The following is a 22,421-nucleotide window of genomic DNA, read 5'->3' as shown; positions in this document are numbered from 1 at the left end:
ATTTATTTATTTATTTATTTATTTATTTATTTATTTATTTATTTATTTATTTATTTATTTATTTAGTCAAACATGTATAAGATAATAGATATAAGTATAAACATGATTATGAATACAGGAAATGGATACGAATAAATGGGGACAGTAGGACAGGGACGGTAGGCACGCTGGTGCGCTTATGAGTGCCCCTTACAGACCTCTTAGGAATGGGGTGAGGTCAACAGTAGACACTCTTAAGTTTAAAGTTATGGGCTTTTGGAGATTACAAAGGAAGGTTAAGGTTCCATGCCTTGGGTGTAAAAAAGTCCTTGAACCAGTGGTGAAATCCAATATTTTTTTTAGTACCAGTTCTGTGGGGGTGGCTTGGTGGGGGTGGTGTGGCTTAGTGGGCATAGCTTGTTGGGCATGGCAGGGGAAGGATACTGCAAAATCTCCATTCCCACCCCACTCCAGGGGAAGGATATTGCAAAATCTCCATTCCCACCCCCCTCTGGGGCCAGCCAGAGGTGGTATTTGCCGATTCTCTGAACTACTCAAAATTTCCGCTACCGGTTCTCCAGAACCTGTCAGAATCTGCTGGATTTCCCCCCTGCCTTGAACCAAGTCTCAGGATCTCCAGATAGATCTGGAAAATATATCTATTTGGTTTCGGGGAAATCAAGGAGGTAAATCCAGAAATTCAGATCAGTGCTCTGGATCAATACAAGACAGGATTCTAGGATTTTTTATATGCTGGAAGAAAGGGAGACCAGCTCCATACCAGCACAGACCCACTGTCTACAGCAGCATTTCTCAACCTTAGTAACTTTTAAGATGGGTGGACTTCAATATCCAGATTTCTGGGAGTGGAAATCAACCCATCTTAAAGATGCCAAGGTTGAGAAATATTGTTTCACAGTAATTGGTAGTAATGTCTCATATCTCAATCTAGCAAAATAAGGGAAGGAAATAGAGGAATGTTCATGGGGCATCAAGAAGGCATACATCCATCTCTATGAGAGTGGCATTAACTGGAGACAATGGAAGTATATCACATACTACACATCAGCTTATGGGAGATGGTCTATGTTGGTTTTCATAAAACTAGTTCCCTTCTGTAAAATACAATGTTCACACCTTCAGAACACAAGAGATTTCTGGTGCCTTCAAATCAGTTGCAAATCAATCTACCGCAAGAGGCTTTGATGATGATGGTGAGATTCAAAGTTGCCAGGTAAGAATGTAGAATGCAAATGAGGTGGGCGGGTCCGCATAGAAGATAGGTTTGTGACATATACAGCTCCAGTTTAGGGCGTGGTTTAATGAGTCACTGGAGGGAATCCATGGATACATTAAATAAAGGTAATCCTTCATGGACTTGATCCGTTGACATGTTTTGGTGGGTGACGGAAAGGAAGTGATTAGGTCACAGATCTGGTACTGATGCTTCCAAAGGTTCTTATGCTTCTTTTCGTCTTCCTGTGGCAAGCCAGTGCTGGGAAGGACGCACCATCCCTTAATGACATCGTAATTATAGGCATGAGGCTGGAGAATAGTAGCAAGGCCGAGACAGCCATTTTGGAAAACGGCATAATCCAAGTGGTGGAAGGAAGCCTGATTTACCTTCGGATCTATGGTAATGGCATCCACAAATTCAGCTGGCAGAGAATTCGGTTTGTGGAGATGACTTCCTTGAGTACTTTCATCAGGAACTTTTCAGTCTGCCCTCAAGGAACAAGTGATTTATTGATACAGCCGTACAGCGGTGACGTGCAAAATACTTCTGCCATACTCTCTGTGAAGGTCCAGATCCTGCGGAAGAATATCCACTCCAAGGACTACATGATGTGCCTTGAGGATCATCATGGGAAACCGCGCCAGCTGCTCAAGGATAATCACCTGATCCTCCAAGTGATAGAGGACAAAGGTTTGCAGCTACCCCGCTGGCTTGAAATTACCTTAGTAGTTACCCTCTTGGCGCTCTCGGGGATGTTTAGTGGTCTCTCCCTAGGCCTAATATCTCTTGACCCTATGGGATTGCGCATTGTGAAAAATTGTGGCACGCCCAAGGAGAGGGAATATGCCACCAAGATCGAACCCCTCCGAAGGAAAGGGAATTATTTGCTCTGTTCTTTGCTGCTCAGTAATGTTTTAGTCAATTCTTCTCTCACCATATTGTTGGACACAGTTATTGGGGAAAACGCTTGGTCTATTGTGATCTCTACTATTTCCATCGTCCTCTTTGGGGAGATCCTTCCACAGGCCCTCTGCTCCCGTCATGGTTTGGCAATAGGTGCCAACACTGTCTTCATCACCAGGTTGGTTATGTTAATCACCTTCCCGGCTGCTTACCCTATCAGTAAACTCTTGGATTACCTCCTTGGGAAAGAAATGGGCACTGTCTACAACCGAGAGAAGCTGATGGAGATGATTCGATTGTCTCAGCCTTATAACGACTTGATGAAAGAAGAGCTGAATATCATCGAAGGAGCCCTGGAGTTGAGGTCTAAGATGGTGGAAAGTGTCATGACCCCATTAAAAGACTGCTTCCTTATCAGCAGCAATGCCATCCTGGATTTTGATACAATGACTGAGATCCTACAGAGTGGCTACACCCGGATCCCAATCTACACGCAGGAAAAGACGAACATTGTTGACATGTTGTATGTCAAAGATCTTGCATTTGTCGATCCAGATGATCGCACCCCAATCAAGACAATCACCAAGTTTTACAACCACCCAATCCATTATGTCAGCAACACTACCAGACTGGATGCTGTGCTCGAAGAATTCAAAAAAGGTAATGACAGAGTGGATTTCATGCCGGCTTCAGGATGGTTTATAAAATAGGACAATCAAGGATGTTTAGGACAGGCAAAAGCAGCTCTCCTATTCTTTTTAAAAAGGGAGTTGCGGTCAGTCACACAACTACCGTGTTTCCCTGCAAATAAGACCCTATCTTATATTTTTTTGGCCACAATAAAAGGCACTAGGTCTTATTTTCAGGGGGGATGACATCGACTGACTCACCTCACTTGAGTGCATCGCCTCCAGTCTCCTTTTCGTTGTGAGAGGCCTTCATGAACTTCTTCGGCCTGCAAGGCCAGCAAGCTTTCCTGAAGGTCTCTGCAGCCAATAACACAGCTCCTGATTGATCCAGAGCTCTGTTATCGGCTACAGAGGCCTTCAGGAAAGCCTTGCCAGCTGCAGAAGAAATGGGCTGAGGTGTGCGAGGCCTGGCTGCAACTATCTGAAGGTAAGTAGTGGGGCAGCTCCACCTCCCCATCCCCACCCTAACTTAATTTTTACCTATGCACCCTGGAGTGGACGGGATCTTAATTAGGGCTTATTTTGGGGGGGGAGTGCTTATATTGGGCGCATATGTAAAAATCAAGCTAGGACTTACTTTCTGAATAGGTTGTATTTTTGGGGAAACAGTACCACCATGTAGGTAGCAAAATCAACTTTTCTGGAGGTTTGCACAATTCCTGCTCACATGAACACACTTCTCCCCCTCCTAAAAGTTTGGAGATCCAATAGTTCAGTTTTATATTTGAATAAGGAGAAAAACATATGTAGTAATAAAAGCTGATAAAAAAATAAATTAACAGGAGCATTTTTTTTTGGTAAAATGTATATTTGCAGTAGAATTTTTTCATCATTTTGGTGCTATAATTATTGAACAGGATTAGAGAGATATGTCTAAAACAGGCCACTCAAGCTGACAGCCCACGGGCCAGATGTGTCACACATAGGCCACGCTTACCCCAGCTCCGCAAAGGCAAAAAAAGTCACGATAAGTCACAATACGTACGTGATGTGATTGAGTTTGACACCCGTGGACTAAAATCTTGATCCAAAGTGCCTTCTATGTTCAAGAAAGAAGGAAGAGTTTGTATAAAGTGTTCTAAGGCAATATGTAAGGCAATAGGCATCATCCCTGCTCAGAACCAGAAAGGTAAAATTAAAGGTTTCCCTTGTCCATTCGTGTCCGATTCCAGGGCATGATGCTCATCTCCGTTTCTTAGCCGAGGGAGCCAGCATTATCCAAAGATATTTCCATGTTAATGTGGCCAGTATGACTATATCCTGAGGTGCACAGAACACAGTTATCTACTCGCAGTTGAATGCTTTTGAACTGTTAGGTAGGCAGGAGCTGGGGCAAGTAACGGGGGCGCTCCCTGTCGCGCAGTGCCTGGGGCTTCAACCTGGGCTGTCCGTTTTCCACCTGACCAGCTCAGCGTCTTTAACCATTGAGCTTTCACGCCCCCCTAGCTCTGAACCAAAGTGACATGAAAGAGGTTATTTGTCAGACATAACCTTGACTAGATTTTACAAAGCCGAATTCTCTTTTTAAAGGGCTATTTTGATGTGACTCTGATCACAGCAAAATAACTTAATCTGTCCCACAGGTAAGTCTCACCTGGCTATTGTCCAAAAGACGCATGAGGTTAACCACGAACAAGTCTTAGAAGTGGTGGGCTTAGTAACCTTGGAGGATGTCATTGAAGAAATCATCAAGTCTGAAATTGTGGATGAATCGGATATTTACGGTTAGTTTTATTCTTAAGTATTTGTAGAGAATAGTTGTACCCATGTGTGCGAGGGAAACAACAACAGAATCTCACTCTATATGAACAGTCACATATTTTGTGGGACCTTAAAGATGAGAGTGTTTATTATTGCAGAAAGATTCAGGTAATCATCATAATAAATGTTATTAGTTTTTGAAGATCCTATATGATGGTGAACCTATGGCACGTGTGCCATAGGTGGCACTCGTAGCCATATCAGTGGGCACAAGAGCTCAGCTCTGGCGCGCACATTTTTGGGTCTTTTGGGCCTATCAGAAGTAGGGAAACAGGCTGTTTCCTGCCTCCGGAGGGCCCGGGGGGGTGGGGAAGGCCGTTTTCGCCCTCCCCAGACTCCTAGAGAGGCCCTGGAGCCAAGTGAGAAAGAAAAATGGGCCTACCGGGCCATCGTGTGCCAGGAGCGGGGTGAAAGCAGGGCCGTGGCCGCATGCACAGGGGCGGGGCGCATAGAATTATGGGTGTGGGCATGCGCACGCCCCTCCCCGCCCCCCCGGCATGCAATGGCAAAAAGGTTAGCCATCACTGTCTTACAACATCCTTCTTGTTTCTGATGCTACTGGTTTCTCTCCTGCAAATGGTTTTGATCAGTGGTGGTATTCAGCCGGTTCTATCTGGTTCAAGCAAACTGGTAGCAGCAGCTGCGCATGCGCGGAGATGGCACGTGTGAGCACTCACATTTCTGAACCGGTAGTGAAAGTAAGTGAATATCACCCCTGGGTTTGATAGAAACCCTGTATGATTATACATCTGAACCTCCTTTTGAAGGGTGAGGAGTTATAGAAAGGTTGAAACTTACCCCAGATTCAGCTTCTTTAAATGAAGCTGCTGTAGGAAATACCGTGTTTTTCGGAGTATAAGACGCACCTTTCCCCCCCCTAAAAGGGGGTGAAAATTTAGGTGCGTCTTATACACCAAATGTAGCCCCGCCCACCCACTGGCCCCCACCCTTTGGCCTCTGCCTTGCAGCAGTTACCTCCTTGCAAGCAAACAGCAAGAAAAAACAGCTCCTAATTAGGCTTCCGCACAGCCTAATTAGTACAAGTTGATTGGATTGGCCTCCCGACTCTCAGCTGATTTGCTCTCAGCTGTTTTGCGCAGAGCTCTGCTGCTTGCTGCAAAGAGGTAAATTGCTGGAGCAGATTTTTTTTTTCCTTGTGCTAATCAAGCTATGCTGAAAACGAAAGTAAAGTAGGCTGTTTGCTGTTTGCTGCAACGAGGCAAAATTGCTCAGAGGCAGAGGGAGATTTCTTTTTCTTCTTCTCCTCACCAAAAAAGGTAGGTGTGTCTTATACTCCGAAAAATACGGTAGTTTCTTTATATAATATAGACCGTATCTGTGCCACTTCAGAAAGCACAATGAAGGAAAAAGATGCAAAATTAAGCAAAACAGAGGGAAGAGAACTGCTAGGAGCAAGCAACCAGAACCACTTGTGAATAGAAGCTTTTATTGCTAGGCACCTATGTTACAAGAATCTTGCCAGACTAACTGCATTCCCTTGGCAACGGTCAGACTTCTGCTGCTTTTTGGACCACAAGGATTCTAAACTAGGCCCTCTCTTAACACCTCACTCCAATCTAGCTGGAACTGCTTGAAATTGAACACTATCAAGAATGGGCATAAAATGCAAAGGGGTGGAAAATATCTGGGTTTCTCCTCCTGTCCACATGAAGCTTTATCATCTGGAAATAACTCTCATTCCTTTCCATATGCTTCTGGGTTCACATCAGGACACTCTATATAAATAATATTTGTGACTGTGGAATGCAGTTCCCTGTATTTCCTATTTTAGTGCATTTATATCTTACTTTTTCTTTTAGATTCTTGTTTGGACATATGCTTTCTCTTTTTAATTCCTATATCTTTTATATCTTCTCGCTTTTTATAATTTTTAAAATATTTTTTCTGTGATGTATCCTCTACACCCCTTCCGCCCCTTTATAGCAATAGCAATAGCAATAGCACTTATATACTGCTTCACAGTGCTTTTACAGTCCTCTCTAAGAGGTTTACAGAGTCAGCATATTGCCCCCCAACAATCTGGGTCCTCATTTTACCCACCTCGGAAGGATGGAAGGCTGAATCAACCTTGAGCCTAGTGAGATTTGAACTGCCAAACTGTTGGCAGCCGGCAGTCAGCAGAAGCAGCCTGCAGTACTGCACTCTAACCACTGCATCACCTCAACTCTTATACTGGTCTATGACTGTAATAAAGATTTGACTTGATGGGATTTGAAGCTGGTGGATTAGGCTGAGAGAGTAGCTGGCCCAAAGTCACCCACGGTTGAGTGGAGATTTGAATCCGATTTTCTCCACTTCAAGTCCATCTCCTGACAACGTCCATCCTGGCGGTGCTCAGTGAAACAGAGGGAGTGGCTAGTATGGCTGTCCAGCATGAATGTGTAGGTGACCTTTTCTTTGCTTTTCACCTTTGCAGTTGACAATCGATCTAAAAGAAAAGTCACTGGGCTAAGGAAGTGGGATTTCTCTGCTTTCAGGGATTATGAAGTCGAAACAAAGATCTCCAAGCAGCTACTCTTGGCTGCCCATCGTTTCCTCTCCACAGGTAGGATGTCAGGCACAAGCCCAAAGCTGACACACCAAACCCAATTGAGTCCAATCCTCTATTTGCTTAACCTAGATGGACAGAATCTTGCCGAACTAAAGTTATAACCTTCTTGATGTATCCTCAGAACTTCTAGGGCATTTTACACAGGGGTACTATTCAGCAGGTTCTGACAGGTTCTGGAGAACCGGTAGCAGAAATTTTGAGTAGTTCGGAGAACCAGCAAATACCATCTCTGGCTGGCCCCAGAGTAGAGTGGGAATGGGGATTTTGCAGTATCCTTCCCCTGGAGTGGGGTGGGAATGGAGATTTTGCAGTATCCTTCCTCTGCTACGCCCACCAAGCCATGCCCACCAAGCCATGCCCACAGAACCGGTAGTTAAAAAAATTGAATTCCACCACTGATTTTACGACTCGGGGGCCACATCCGATCCTTTGAATCAGGGGTGAAATGCTCCCGGTTTGGACCGGATCAGGTGATCCGGGAGTGATGGCGGCAGGTAGTTCGGAGAACCGGTAGCAAAAATCCCTGCCCCCCCCCATGCCCACCCAATCGCCCGGTCCCGACTTGCCCACTTGGCAGCTTGCTGCTTCTTTTCGGCTCGCTCACTTTTCCTGCCCTGCTTCGCTGCTGCAATCCATTGCACCAGTTAGCAACTCAATCTGCCTGCCTGCAATCAATCCAATCGGTGAGGAACTCAATCTGCCTGCCTGCCTTGTGTCCTCAATTTGGTAAGTTTTTTATTTTGGGGAGCTTTAAAAAAAAAGTTAATTGGGTTTTTTTTTAGGAGTTCTATTTTTTTTTTAGACATAGCACTCTAAAGTTAAGGAAGTTTTAAATTTAGCTGCTTTTATCTAAAAATATAAATAAAATAGAATAATAAAATAAAATAAAATATTTGTGCAGTTTTCTGAGATTTGGTGTGTTTCTGTAGTGTTTCACTCTAACTACACAAACATACAAAATCTTACAAAGCTGTATGTGGCATTTTGTGTGGAAAAAGTGTGAAAGTTGGTTTTTGAGCTTTTTGTGGCTGTGTGAGGTTCCTGCTTATTGCAGGGGCCATTTTGGGTGTCATATCATCACCGCTACCAGCTCGGCCGAACCGAACTGAACCGGGAGGAACCCACCACTGGTTTGGTCCTCCGTAACAGTTTCTCATATGACCTCCCACTTGGGAAAATAAATTGTCCACCTCTGTTCTAGGGTGTGGTTACCCTGAATCTCTTCCACCATCTCCCATTCAGCTCAGGATCGGGCAGTCTCTTAACCTGGGCTTCTCTCTGGGAAAGCTCTGGGTTGCTATCCCCACTGCTTCTCCAGGTGCCCATTCCATTACACAGGAGTTCATAACAGACTCCTCTGCAGTGGTGGGATTCAACATTTTTTACTACCGGTTCTGTGGGCGTGGCTTGGTCGGCATGGCTTAGTGGGCGTGGCAGGGGAAGGATGCTGCAAAATCTCCATTTCCACTCAGGGGTGAAATCTACTTACCTTCCTTACTGGTTCGGAAGCACATGCACCGTGTGCGCGTCACATGCACATGCCGACCTTCTGCACATGTGCAGAAGCTAAAGAACACATTACTTCCTGGTTAAAACCAGGAAGTAATGACACCCGGGTGGGCGAGTGGGCGGAGCTTCGCCCCACCATCTCTACCAGATCGCTGAACCACCGGCCGAGATCGTTACCGGATTAGGCGATCCGGTCCGATCAGGGAGCATTTCACTCCTGTTTCCACCCCACTCCAGGGGGAAGGATACTGTAAAATCTCCATTTCCACCTCACCCCATCCAGGCGAAGGGAAGGATACTGTAAAATCTCCATTCCCTCCCCACCCCACTAACCTGCTTTCCAGCTCTGTGTGCAGGGCAACAAAAGAAGACCCAGCAGATCAGCTGGGACTCGATCAGCTGGGACTCCGAAGGCAGAGAATAGATGAGAGCAGGGCCAGTCAGAGGTGGTATTTACCGGTTCTCTGAACTACTCAAAATTTCCCTACCGGTTCTCCAGAACCGATCAGAACCGGCTGAATACCACCCCTGGTCCTCTGACAACAGCAACTCATCACAGGGCTGGCCCTACTTGGCAGAAGGGATCTGTTTCAAGCAACAGCACAAATGGAACAGAGGCAATGCTTGGCACTGAACAGGTAGTCCTCAACTTACAACCACTTGTCTAAGTCACAACGGCACTGAAAAAAGTGACTTATGATCGGTCCTTGGACTTACAACTGTCATAGCATCTCCACGGACACATGATCGAAATTTAGACTCTTGGTAACCGGCATGTGTTTATGATGATTGCCTATCCCAGGGTCATGTGATTATTATCATTTGCGACCTTCCTGGAGGCTTCTGACAAACAAAGTTAATAGGGGAAGCTGGATTTGCTTAACAATCATGTGATTCAGATAATAACGGCGGTGATTCACTTAACCACCCCGGCAAACAAGGTGGTAAAATAGGACATGACTTTTTTAACAACCATCTTCCTTAGCATAAAGAATTCCGATCCCAATTGTGGTGATAAATTGAGGACTACCTCTAGCTGTGGTGGCGCAGTGGTTAGAATGCAGTACTGCAGGCTACTTCTACTGATTGCTGGCTGCCAGCAGTTTGGCAGTTCGGGTCTCACCGGCTTAAGGTTGATTCAGCCTTCCATCCTTCTGAGGTCAGTAAAATGAGGACCCAGATTGTTGTTGGGGGCAATATGCTGACTCTGTAAACCGCTTAGAGAGGGCTGTAAAAGGACTATAAGGCGGTATATAAGTCTAAGTGCTATTGCTATCTGAACTGGCAGGAAGACTTTATTATTTCAGCAGCTGAAATCAAGTGTTTTATTTCAACACTGGAGGTTTTTTAAGAAGAGACTGGACAGTCATCGATCAGAAATAGCATAGGACTGGGGGTGAAACTCACTTAACTTTGCTACCGGTTCGCAAATGTGAGCGTGCACGCCTCCTCCTCACATGTGCAGAGCCTTCTGTGCATACGCAGAGGGTCAAAAACGAGACATGATGATGTCTGGGCGGGTGGGTGGAGCCTCCCACCGCTGGTGCTACCGGTTCGCCCAAGCCGGATAGAACTGGCTGAATTTCACCACTGCATAGGACTCCTGCGAGAACAGGGGGTTGGATTAGATGACCAACTCTGCTACTATTACTGTCTAGTACAGTTTTGGAGGAACATTTATGCCCTGTGACTTTAGTTTTGGGGAAATACCCTTGGGGACACTCATGCCTCTGCCCCTTTCCCATCATGCAGAGATCCTGCAATTTTGCCCCAGCCTCATCTCTGAAAAATACCTCTTGCGTTTGCTAAAGCACCGTGATGTCATTTGTGAGCTGAAATTTGATGAGAACTTCAAGGAATCTCCCCACCATTACTTGTACCAACGTAATAAGATGGCAGATTACTTCATCCTCATCTTGCAGGTATTATGCAGTCTTCTCTTCTCCCTTCAACCTCAGGAATGGGCCTTTTTCCATTAATACAAGGAGCCCCACCTGCACCAGTGGCGAAATGCTACTGGTTCACACTAGATCTGGCAAACCGGTAGTAATAAAAGCTACTGGTTCAAGCGAACTGGTAGTAAAGAAATGCTACCAGTTCATCTGAACCGGTATTTCCGACGATCAGCTGTGCTGCGCGATTTATATTCTCTAGAAAGCAGGAAATCCTGCTTTCTAGCGAATCTAAATTGCGCGACACAGCTGTCCCCCCCCACGCTGTTCTACTTACCTTCTTAAGCCTCCTTTTTCTGTCCTGCGCAGTAGCGCCTGCGGTGCGCTTGCAAGTGATGCGTGCGTTTGGTGTGTATTGTGTATGCGCGCACAGCCTGCGTTTGGTGTGCACTGTGCATGCATGCAAAGTGCATGTTTGGCACACACTGCGCATGTGCATGCATGCATGGAGTGCATGTTTGGCACCCACCACACATGCACGCATAGTGAACCAGTGGCAAAACTCAGAGGATTTCACCACGGACCTGCATGGTTCAGGTAAAGTGCTGTGACATCTCAGGTAAAGCCCAGTTCAATTCTTCACCACCAGGACATGGAGTTTTCCAACTATAATAATAATAATAATAATAATGATAATAAACTTTATTGTCATTGTACATGTATACATAGTATACCCATACAACGAAATTCACTTAACACCCAAAGACCAGGTCCAACACACATAACAACCCCCAAACACACCCCCACCCACCACAAATTCCCCACCCCTAAACCACCCAAACATCCACACAACAGACCAAGTAATACTGTCCAACAGCTCACTGATGGTGGCCCTTTAGTTCATTGTTGAGTGCAATTATAACTCTGGGATAAAAACTATTCAGAAAACTTGTGGTCTGAGTTTTAATTGTTCTGTATCTTCTGCCAGAAGGCAACAGTCCAAAAAGATTGTAAGCAGGATGGGAAGAGTCTCTGAGAATGTTATGCAATTTCCTCAAACAGCAAGATTCTAAGATGTTGTCCAGGGCTAGTAGCTGGAGTCCGATAATATTCTGGGCAGTTTAAATGATTCTCTGTAGAGCTTTTTTGTCCGCTACAGAGCTGCTCCCATACCATGCAAGAATGCCGTATGTCAGGACACTCTCAATGGTGCTGCGATAGTAGGACAGAAGTAGATGCTGAGATAGATTTATCTTCCTGAGCATTCTCAGGAGGTACAGCCTCTTCTGTGCCTTCTTCGCAAGCATGTTAACATTCATAATCCATGAGAGGTCCTCCGAGATATAAATGCCCAGAAATTTAAAACTACCAATCCTCTCCACCTCCTCACCATTTATGTACAATGGTAAATGTACATCTCTCTTCCTCCTGAAGTCAATTATAAGTTCTTTAGTTTTTTTGGTGTTAAGTGGTTAACTATAACCTTCTCTCTGTTCCAGGGGAAGGTGGAGGTAGAAGCGTGTAAAGAAAACATGAAGTTTGAGAATGGACCCTTCTCCTACTATGGGTTCATGGCTCTTGGGCCGTCTGTCCCAGCAGGTAATTCGCCGCTCTGCGCTCTCTGCTCATCTGTGTGTGTTTTGCCTAATGCAGATGTGTCCCACCCTGGCAACTTTAAGGCTTATGGGCTTCAACTCACAATCTTCGGTTTTTTAGCTTGGTATCTTAACTATAAGACCAAACTGGCTCTTTTCTCACTAGACCAAACTTTCTCTCTCAAACTTTATCCTATTTTAGATTTCATGTCTCCCCCATCCTACCTTTTAGCTATTCTGCAACTAAGAAACGTGTGTAAGAATACGGTGTTCTACCTCTGAGAAAGTTGTAGAAATCCTTTCTTCTAGTTATTTTTAAGGCAAATTCTCTCTCAACTAGAAGGAGGAGGATGAAGAGGCAGCTGGGCTCTTTCAACCTTACAGTAAGCTTACAGTAATCTTGGGTTCCCAGGAAAATGGGGGGGGGGGGGGAGAGTTCACTATTACTTTGGATTTTTTTCAAGCAAAGTGCCTGATAGAGACACCCCTCCCATGTTCCTCCAATTCTTCTGCCTTCTTCTCCTTCCTGCAGCCTTTTTCTTTCATTGTGTTGTCTGTTTCTGAAAAATTAAAAAAAGGTAGAAGATAATATACAATCTATTTGATTTCTAGTGCCATAGAAACCCAGAAAATGAATGGATGGAGATTGATAGATGGTAGGTAGGTAGGTAGGTAGGTAGGTAGGTAGGTAGGTAGGTAGATAGATAGATAGATAGATAGATAGATAGATAGATAGATAGATAGATAGATAGATACAATGGTGGGATTCAGCCAGTTCGCACCACTTTGGGAGAACCGGTTGTTAATCTTCTGAGCAGTTTGGTGAACTGGTTGTTGGAAGAAATCATTGGGGCAGAGAACCGGTTGTTAAATTATTTGAATCCCACCACTGGATAGATAGATAGATGATAGATAGATAGATAGACAGACAGATAGACAGATGAGAGAGAGAGAGAGAGAGAGAGAGAGAGAGAGAGAGAGAGAGAGAGAGAGAGAGAGAGAGATATGACGGACAGACAGACAGACAGACAGACAGAGACAGACAGACAGACAGACAGACAAATAGATTGAATTTATCCCCAGTACTGCAAGTCTTGGAAAAGCTCCATCATTCCCCAGAAAAGGGAAATAAAACGTCTTATACACATTCCCATTCCATGTCTTTTTATTTGATCCTGTACAGAAATTCCAAGCGATTCCCATAAGGGGGAGCTACAAAGTCATCCAGACCCTTTTCTCCTTGAAGTCCTGCTGGGATAGTAGAAGCCCTGGTGCTGAGAAGTTGGGGAGGCAGGAGCTTCTGTAAATGGAGAAAGGGACTGCCCATAAATTGCGACCACTATTCTCCCTGTGGTTGTTACTAAGAGCTTCCAATACAGAAGCAGCTGAGCAAGAAAGAAACAGGCTCAGCTCTCAGGAATGCAGGACTTTCAAAACCGGTAGAAAAATCCGCTGTAGAATGTTCTCCCCCTCCTCTCTCCCTCCCTCCCTCCCTCCCTCCTCTCCCCCCCTCTCCAGTTCATTCTATTTTTCTATTCTTTCTCTTTTCCCTGTCCTATTTTACTAAGCAACCATGTTAGCATATAGGTCGTCCTCAACTTACAACCATTCGTTTAGCAACTGCTCAAAGTTACAACGGGCCCTGAAAAATGTGACTTACAACCGGTCCTCGCACTTACGACTGTCACAGTTTCCCCACAGCCATAAGATCAGCACTAAGATGCTTGGCCACCACCATGTATTTATAATGGTTGCAGCATTCTGGAGTCGTGGGATCACCCTTTGTAACCTTCTCAGCTGGCTTCCGACAAGCAACAGGGGAACTCACATTTGCTTAACAACTGCATGATTCACTTAACAACTGTGGACAAAAGTTGTAAACTGGGGCACGGCTCACTTAACAACTGCCTTGCTTAACAACAGAAGTTCTGGTCCCAATTGTGGTTATAAGTTGAGAACTCTCTGTACTGTATGGGCTTTCTCTGTTTCTGGGCCCAAGGCAGAATAAACCTAACATATGGTAGGAAGTACAGTTGAATTTGTATTTTTTTTTAAAAAAAAATCTTTATAGCATGAGATTTGAAACTTCATCCAAGTTATAAGGTTTAATTGCTCCCCTTGGCCTAAGTGTCTATCGGTATCATATCATATCTGTGATGTAATTTAAGATTTTTTGCTGACTGATCAATGACACTAGTAAGTCTAATGCTATCTAGCGCCCTCTGCTGGTTTGAATCGTAGCACCGTTTACATATTAATCCTCTGCCTTTAAAAAGGGAATAACAATCATAGAATCCTAGGGCTGGAAGCTTTGGAGGTCTTCTAGTCCAGGGGTCCCCAAACTTTCGGACCACAGGGACCACTAAATTCATAATTTTAAATCCCACGGACCACTAATGTGATCTGCCTAATGACTGACTGGGTGGGCGTGGCTAGGTGGTCATGTGACTGGGTGAGCATGGCCAACTTGATGGCCAACTCAATGTCACTTAGATCGAGGGGTGCCTCACTGGCCTCTGCTCACCCCTCTCCTGCCATCCACTCCTCCCCTGCCTGCCCAGGCTCCTTAGGGCCCCAACAGGAAGCAGTTGTTGGAGCTAAGCAGCCACCATGAGAAAGAGCTGGCAAAGCAGCTGGCTCGGTTCAAATTGGATCTGACCAAGAGGGAGGCTCAGCAGAAGCACCTCAGTGAGGACTATGAGCATAGGCTTTCCAAGCAGAGGGAAGCCTTGGTAGTACAGTGGTCTAAAGCACCCTGTTATTAAGAACAGCTGCCTGCAATTACTGCAGGTTCGAATCTCACCAAGGCTCAAGGTTGACTCAGCCTTCCATCCTTTCTAAGGTAGGTGAAATGAGGACCCAGATTGTGGGGGCAATAAGCTGACTTCGTATAAATATACAAAAGTATGAAGGCTATTGCTTAACGCATTGTAAGCCGCCCTGAGTCTCCGGAGAAGGGCGGCATATAAATCAAATTAAAAAAAAAACAAAAGACCTGTGGGAGTGCAAGGCCAGGTACCGGTGCCTGGAGGCTCAGCGGGCTGAGATGATCAGTTCCAGGCATGATGCAGTCCCACTGGAACATGGCTCTCTGGCTCCTTGCCACCAGTGGCACTTTCCTCCAGCCTTTGCCCAAAGCCCTGCACCAGGAGGCTGAAGCAGACCCCAAGTCGGAATTTCTGCCCCCCTTCGAACCAAAACAAAAAGACCCTGAAGGGGGAGGCTCTCTGCAGCAACACAAATGTTCATTGTACTTATCTGGCCCAGGGGCCATAGTTTGAGGACCCTGATTTAGTGCAATATTAAAAAAATGCAACTAATTTTTCTGCGGACCACCAAAATTTTCTCATGGACCACCAGTGGTCCATGGACCACCGGTTGGTGACCATTGTTCTAGTCTAACCTCCTGCCTAAGACAGGAGATCTTATTTCATCTCGGACAAATGGCTGTCCAATCTTTTCTGGAAAAGAGCTAGGCAAAGGCAGTTTTCACAACCCTCTTATGCTAGGTCCGTGATGGCGAACCTATGGCACGTGTGCCACAGGTGGCACGCAGAGCCATATCTGTGGGCATGCGAGCGTTGCCTTAGCTCAGCTCCAGCGTGCATGCGTGTGCCATCCAGCTGATTTTCGGGTCTTCCGGGCCCACCAGAAGTCGGGAAACGGGCCATTTCTGGCCTCCAGGGGAGGGGGGAGGCCGTTTTTTTGCCCTCCCCGGGCTCCAAGAAAGCCTCTGTAGCCTGGGGAGGGCAAAAAAACGGGCCTACCAGGCCCACCAGTAACCTTTTTGCCATCACATGCCAAAAGCAGGGGGAGTGCGGGGTGGGGTCATGCTCACATGCGCGGGGTGCCAGGGGTGCATTGAATTATGGGTGTGGGCATGGACGCGAGTGATCCCCCCGCACTCCCCCCGCTTTTGGCACGTGACGGCAAAAAGGTTAGCCATCACTGTGCTAAATTAACTCATGTTTGCACAATGCATTGAATTGTTGGAAGAAAAATCCATCTGGTTCAGTTCCAAGCTGGGAGAAAGGCGCTGGAAACAACATGGATGCTGGAGGCTGATTGGAAAGAAAGGTTTATTGGTGAACAGAACAACCAGGGTTTGTGGTTCTGGTGCAGCTGACAAAATGGAGTTTAGAGTGGGTGGGGTTTTATACCTTCTGGATTCCTATAGGGGTCATGTAGGGGTCATAGCTGGCTCTATGGGCAAAAGAGGAAATGCAAATCCTAGGTGTTTGTCTGAGCTAATTTTGTCAACCTCTTGTTTGTTGCTTATCTGAGTTTCTTTCTTGACCCTGTCCAGAGGTGGGTTTCAGCAGGTTCTGACGAGTTCTGGAGAACCAGTAGCGGAAATTTTGAGTAATTTGGACAACCGGTAAATACCACCTCTGACTGGCCCCGCCCCCATCTATTCTCTGCCTCCTGAGTCCCAGCTGATCGGGAGGAAATGGGAATTTTGCAGTAACCCTCCCCTGGATTGGGGAGGGAATGGAGATTTTACAGTATCCTTCCCCTGCCACGCCCACCAAGCCATGCCATGCCCACCAAGCCACACCCACAGAACCAGTAGTAACAAATTTTGAAATCCACCACTGACCCAGTCTTTCTGAATGGATTACCAAATCTGCATTTCTAAAAGCTGGCCTCCTCAGTTTCTGCTTGGGGCAGGGAAAGTGGGGCTGGTTTCTGCCTCCCTTAAGATTTTTCCCGTTTCTCCTTTCGGGGAAATATTATATCCTGCCTTTTTTTAAATATTTCCCAAAATATTTCATTCCTCGGGAGGGGGGGGGGGCTTCTTACATATCATCACCAGAAGATCCAAGTTGGACTTAAACAGCATGCAAAACCTCTCCAAAATTAACCAGATGAAGCTTAAACAAGTATTTTGTCAATTTGAACCAATTAGCATGGTTGCAAAAACAGCTGTGAGCTTAAAAGTCAATCTGTTGTGCAAATGCAGCCTCTGGGTTTGTAACCAAGTTTTAACAACCAAAGTAAAAACCAGAATGTTGCCCTTTTTACTTTGTCTTCTCCATGAAAGCCACCTTGAAATATAGCTAAGGGGAAAAGGGGGAACTTGTGGTAGCTAGAAAACCTGGCTGCCCCTGTATTTGCTCAAAGAGGCTATGATTTAGTTAATTATTACATTTATTTACTGCCCATCTCATTTCCAAGCGACTCTCTGTGGCTCCGGGTAATTCAAGAGTGTTTGCGCATGGCAGAGCTGGAGAAGCTCTTCCTGAAACCCTGAGGAGACCACCTAGTCAATGGCTGCATTCACCACCCTGCTCAGTCCCAAAATGGTTGGCCTGTTTTTGTTTTAACGTGTTGTGTGAATCCAGCTGTAGGAAGCAATATGTTTGTTTGTTTTATGTTTTATTAAATTTATATACCGCCCTACTCCCGAAGGACTCAGGGCGGTGAACAGGCACAAAATAAAATACATAAATACAAAAGTTAGAAACTTAATTAAAACCAAATTAAATAATTTATCCCAAGACAATTAAAAATCCCAATAATTTAAAACAAATTAAAATTTCAATTTAAAAATTTAAAAGAAAAGGGAGAAAATTAGGCCAGGCCGGCTTGCTGGAATAGGAGGGTCTTAAGAGCACGGCGGAAAGTGCGCAGATCCGGGATCCTCCGTATCTCTGGGGGGAGCTCGTTCCAGATAGTAGGTGCCCCCACAGAGAAAGCTCTCCCCCTAGGGACCGCCAGTCGACACTGCTTGGCTGACGGCACCCGGAGGAGCCCCTCTCTAAGAGAGCGTACCGGCTGGTGGGAGGCTGTTTGTGGTAGTAAGCGGTCCCGTAAATAACCAGGTCCTAAGCCATGGAGCGCTCTAAAGGTGGTGACCAAAACCTTGAAGCGCACCCGGAAGACCACCGGAAGCCAGTGCAATCCATCTGCTTCAGTTCCAAGCCGTGAGGAAGACACTGGAAACATGGAGGCTGATTGGAAAGATGGTTTATTGATGAAGCAGAACCACATGGGTTTGTGGTTTTGGGCAGCTGACAGAATGGAGTTGAGAGTGGAGGGTTTTGTTTTTTTTAATACCTTCTTTTGGGTTTTGCACTTGAGCTTCCTGTTCCTGTGCAAGAACGTGTATTCTATTGGCTTTTGTCAGATTCCTATGGGGTCGTATAGGGGTTATGTAGGGGTCATAGCTGGCTCATAGGCAAAATAGGAAATGAAAATCCTAGGTGTTTATCTGAGCTACCAGGTTTGATTGAAGTTTGGACTGCTCTGAGATGATGCAATGAAGGGGCTTTTGCTCTGAAAGGCTGTTGGGGAATTCCTATTGTGGCTTAATGGCTTTGTCCTGTGTTGGATCTTGAGTGGGGGCTAATCCTACCTTTCTGCCTTTGTTCAGACTTTGCTGGAGGGAGTTTCAAAATATCCTGTCTTGAATGGATTTCTGCCTCCAGTATTTGCTTTGCCTATGAATAGAGCTATCTAGATACTCGTTTTCCTCTTTCAATAAGCTCTTTATTTCTTTAAGTGCTGGCATCTGCTGTGGGCTATTAAGGAAAGTGGGGGCTGCTTTCTGCCTCTAAAAAAACACGTTTCTCCATTTCTCCTTTAGGGAAATATAATATTCTGCCCCTTTTTAATATTCCTCAAAATATTTCATTCTTCTAGGAGGGGGCTAGATGCTGACTTTCAACGTCATTATAGTTTATAAACCTGGTGAATGGGACCATGCCGTCTTCAGCGAAGGAAGCTTAAATAAACCATACTTTAGTACACAGTAATTGCCCCAGTTGAAAAGGCTAAGTCTAGAGAGTGGATAGGAGAATACAACAATAAACAAATTGGAGAGAACCAGAGGGTACCATTCTTGTCTTCTTGTCTACAATGTCTAGGGCTTGAGACCAGCTCTGTGGCTCGTTTGAACAGTATCAGCCGGAAGAGCTATGAACAGATGAGTTCTGCCTACATCAGCAGCATCAGCACCAACCAGGTTCTTCCCAGCACCAGCCTGCAATATATGGCTGACTTCACTGTCCGAGCCCTCAGTGACCTCCTGTATATCAAGGTGAGCCAGTTCTGGGTGACTCAGAAGTCTATTCCTAAACTGTAAATAACCCAGTAATTGTAGATTGGATTAAGATCTTGCAGATGTTGCTCAACTGTGTCAACAGAAACATCTGGAGAACCAATGGTTACTCACTTCTATCAATGGTTGCCTTCTATCCAATTCTAAGGAACATAATTATCCTATCCTATCCTATCCTATCCTATCCTATCCTATCCTATCCTATCCTATCCTATCCTATCCTATCCTATTATTATTATTTTATATTTAATTCTAAGGAACATAATTATCATTCTATTCTATCCAATCCTATCCTATCCTATCCTATCCTATCCTATCCTATCCTATCCTATCCTATCCTATCCTATCCTATCCTATCCTATCCTATCCTATCCTATCCTATCCTATCCTACCCTACCCTACCCTACCCTATTCTATTATTATTATTTTATATCCAATCCTAAGGAACATAATTACCATTCAATTGATTTACCGGTGCTAGTTTCTTCCCTTCTTTAGGGACAGGCAAAATATTATGGTGGCAGATTTGTATGAAGGCTGAATCTCCAGTTCTAGTACATATCTACAAGGAAACTTTCCTCAACCCAATGCCCTCCCTTTGTGTACAAGTTTCATAACTCTACAGATGGTTCCATAACTCTAGAAATCTGGCAATCTATTTGTCCAGTTTGGTATGGCAGCTTTGCTGTACGGTCTACCTTTCCAGTCTATATGTGGCTTAGTGGTTACACTCGTATCACATGAAGCATGTTATTGATTTAGTTTGGGCTTCGTCTGATGTATGACTCCAGCTGAATCTTTATTCTTTGTTATGAGTCACAGTGGTACAGTGGTTAGAGTGCAGTACTGCAGGCTACTTCTGCTGACTGCTGGCTGCCAGCAGTTTGGCAGTTCAAATCTCACCAGGCTCAAGGTTGACTCAGCCTTCCATCCTTCCGAGGTGAGTAAAATGAGAAGTCCAAATTATTGGGGGCAATATGCTGACTCTGTAAACCACTTAGAGAAGGCTGTAAAGCACTGTAAAGTGGTATATAAGTCTAAGTGCTATTACTATTCCACAAACCATAGCTAAATTAATCATGATAAGCCAACCCAGTCAATCTCCTTGGTTTCTGCTTGGTCCATTTGCCTCCAAGCCTCTTCTCAACTAGAGAAAAGGTTTAGGTCACTACTTTCTGATCCTCTCTGGTTTCTGGCCTGCTTAATACATGTCTGGTTGGTTCCTCCACAAAATAGCTGGGAGAAACCTCTGGAGCACCTTTCCCCAAATTATTACCATTGTACATAAATGGTGAGGAGGTGGAGAGGGTTGGTAGTTTTAAATTTATGGGCATTTATATCTCGGAGGACCTCTCATGGACTATGCGAAGAAGGCACAGAAGAGACTGCACTTCCTGCGAATGCTCAGGAAGATAAATTTATCTCAGCATCTACTTCTGTCCTACTTTCGCAGCACCATTAAGATTGTCCTGACATACGGCATTCTTGCATGGTATGGGAACAGCTCTGTAGCGGACAAAAAAGCTCTACAGAGAATCATTAAAACTGCCCAGAATATCATCGGGCTCCAGTTACCATCCCTGGACGACATCTTCGCATCTCGTTGTTTGAGGAAGTTGCATAACATTCTCAGAGACTCTTCCCATCCTGTTTACCATCTTTTGGGACTGTTGCCTTCTGGCAGAAGATACAAAACAATTAAAACTTGGACCACACGTCTTCTGCATAGTTTTTATCCCAGAGCTATAATTGCACTCAACAATGAACTAAAAGGCCATCATCAGTGAGTGGTTGGGCAGCACTACTTGGTCTGCTGTGTGGATGCTTGGGTGGTTGAGGGATGGGGAATTTTTGGTGGGTGGGGGTATGTCTGGGGATTGTCATGTGTGTTGGGCTTGGTCTCTGGGTGTTATGTGAATTTTGTTGTATGGGTATACTGTGTATATACGTACAATGACAAGTTATTATTATTATTATTATTATTATTATTATTATTATTATTATTATTATTATCCCATGTCTTCAATTGGCCGGTGGTAAGTTACTGAATAGTTGCTTTCTCTTCCTAATCCAGATCACCCAGGAGCAATACCAGAACTGTTTAATGACCTCCTTAATAGACAGCAATAACACTGGAGAACCTACTGTTAAGGAACCTGACCTCTTGAACCCAAGCAATTCTCCACCCAATTTGATGGCGGTCAAAGAAGAAACATCTAAATCAGAATAAGGGTTGGCTGCACATCATTCAAAGAGATCACAAGGACACAATTCTAGAAAACCTTCTGCTCAAACCCCAACATTTGCCTTCCAGTTGTCACCTGAGGTCCTTTATCTCACAAGATAATCCCTTTATCATCTTCAGGATGGCAAACTCTACATTTGGGAAGTGAGGAAGCTCTTGTTTACCTATGTTCCCCCTCCCTCCCCTCAAAATGCACTCTGCATCTTTCTTCATTTTTGGTTGGTTTAGGGACTGTCACTAATGCAAGTGGTTTTATTTTCTATAATCAAATGGGTGAGGAGAAAGATTTTCATTGATCCTGTGGCTCAAAAGGGAAATGGCCAGAGACCCCCTGTCCTCCCATGTTTGCAATGAGATTTGCCTGCTCGTCCTTCTTACTGAATTAACAAAACAAATAAGCGTTATTAATGCTTATTAACAAAACAAACTTAAACATGTGTTGAGCCGCATGATTTTTTGCATAAACTCTGTTGAAGTGAGTACAACTTGGCAGCCATTCCTTCACTACAGAAGATTCTAGGATATATTTTTATAGGGTTGATTCTGCTTAAAACGAGTGCTTTAGAAGATAATTCTGCAGCAAAAACATGCTTATTTCTATGAGACAGAGAATGTTTAGGGAAGGAGTACCTGGAGAAATGGATGACATCTCCTGTTTAAAAAAGCTACCGATTTAACAAGTGGATTGTAATTATTTTCGCCTGCTTTTCTGTCTGTACTTTTTCTTATCATAAACTATTTATTTGAGTTTGCCACAGGCCACTTTGATAGAAATGTGTGATTTTTTTTTTCTTTTTAAATGTGGAATTTCCTTACGTATGAAATTATGCTACCTGCTCATATGTAAAATGGGGTTTCTACTTTTGAGTTGATAATAAAATGCACATTTATTTCTACCCTTTTTTTTGTCCTTTTGGATGTGTTCTGACAGGATTTGATATTCAAAAAAAGGACATCCAGAGTATGATTTAAAAAA

General features: G+C 44.6%; 1 protein-coding gene across 1 annotated transcript; it reads left to right on the top strand.

Annotated features, from left to right (window-relative positions):
* The first annotated feature begins 1,422 nt into the window (after positions 1-1,422).
* Positions 1,423-21,430, top strand: LOC139321367 (metal transporter CNNM4-like). The gene is made up of 8 exons (XM_070950039.1): positions 1,423-2,779; positions 4,392-4,532; positions 7,007-7,135; positions 10,403-10,572; positions 12,042-12,151; positions 14,858-14,869; positions 19,020-19,179; positions 21,275-21,430. Exons 1-8 carry the CDS (start codon positions 1,423-1,425, stop codon positions 21,428-21,430), a joined length of 2,235 nt encoding a protein of 744 aa, XP_070806140.1.
* The last annotated feature ends 991 nt before the right edge of the window (positions 21,431-22,421 follow it).

Source organism: Pituophis catenifer, unplaced genomic scaffold, assembly GCF_029215685.1.
Source record: "Pituophis catenifer annectens isolate HBS135680 unplaced genomic scaffold, rPitCat1.0.hap2 SCAF_9, whole genome shotgun sequence".
Classification (NCBI taxonomy): domain Eukaryota; kingdom Metazoa; phylum Chordata; class Lepidosauria; order Squamata; family Colubridae; genus Pituophis; species Pituophis catenifer.
This window is presented reverse-complemented; position numbering and strand designations above follow the sequence as displayed.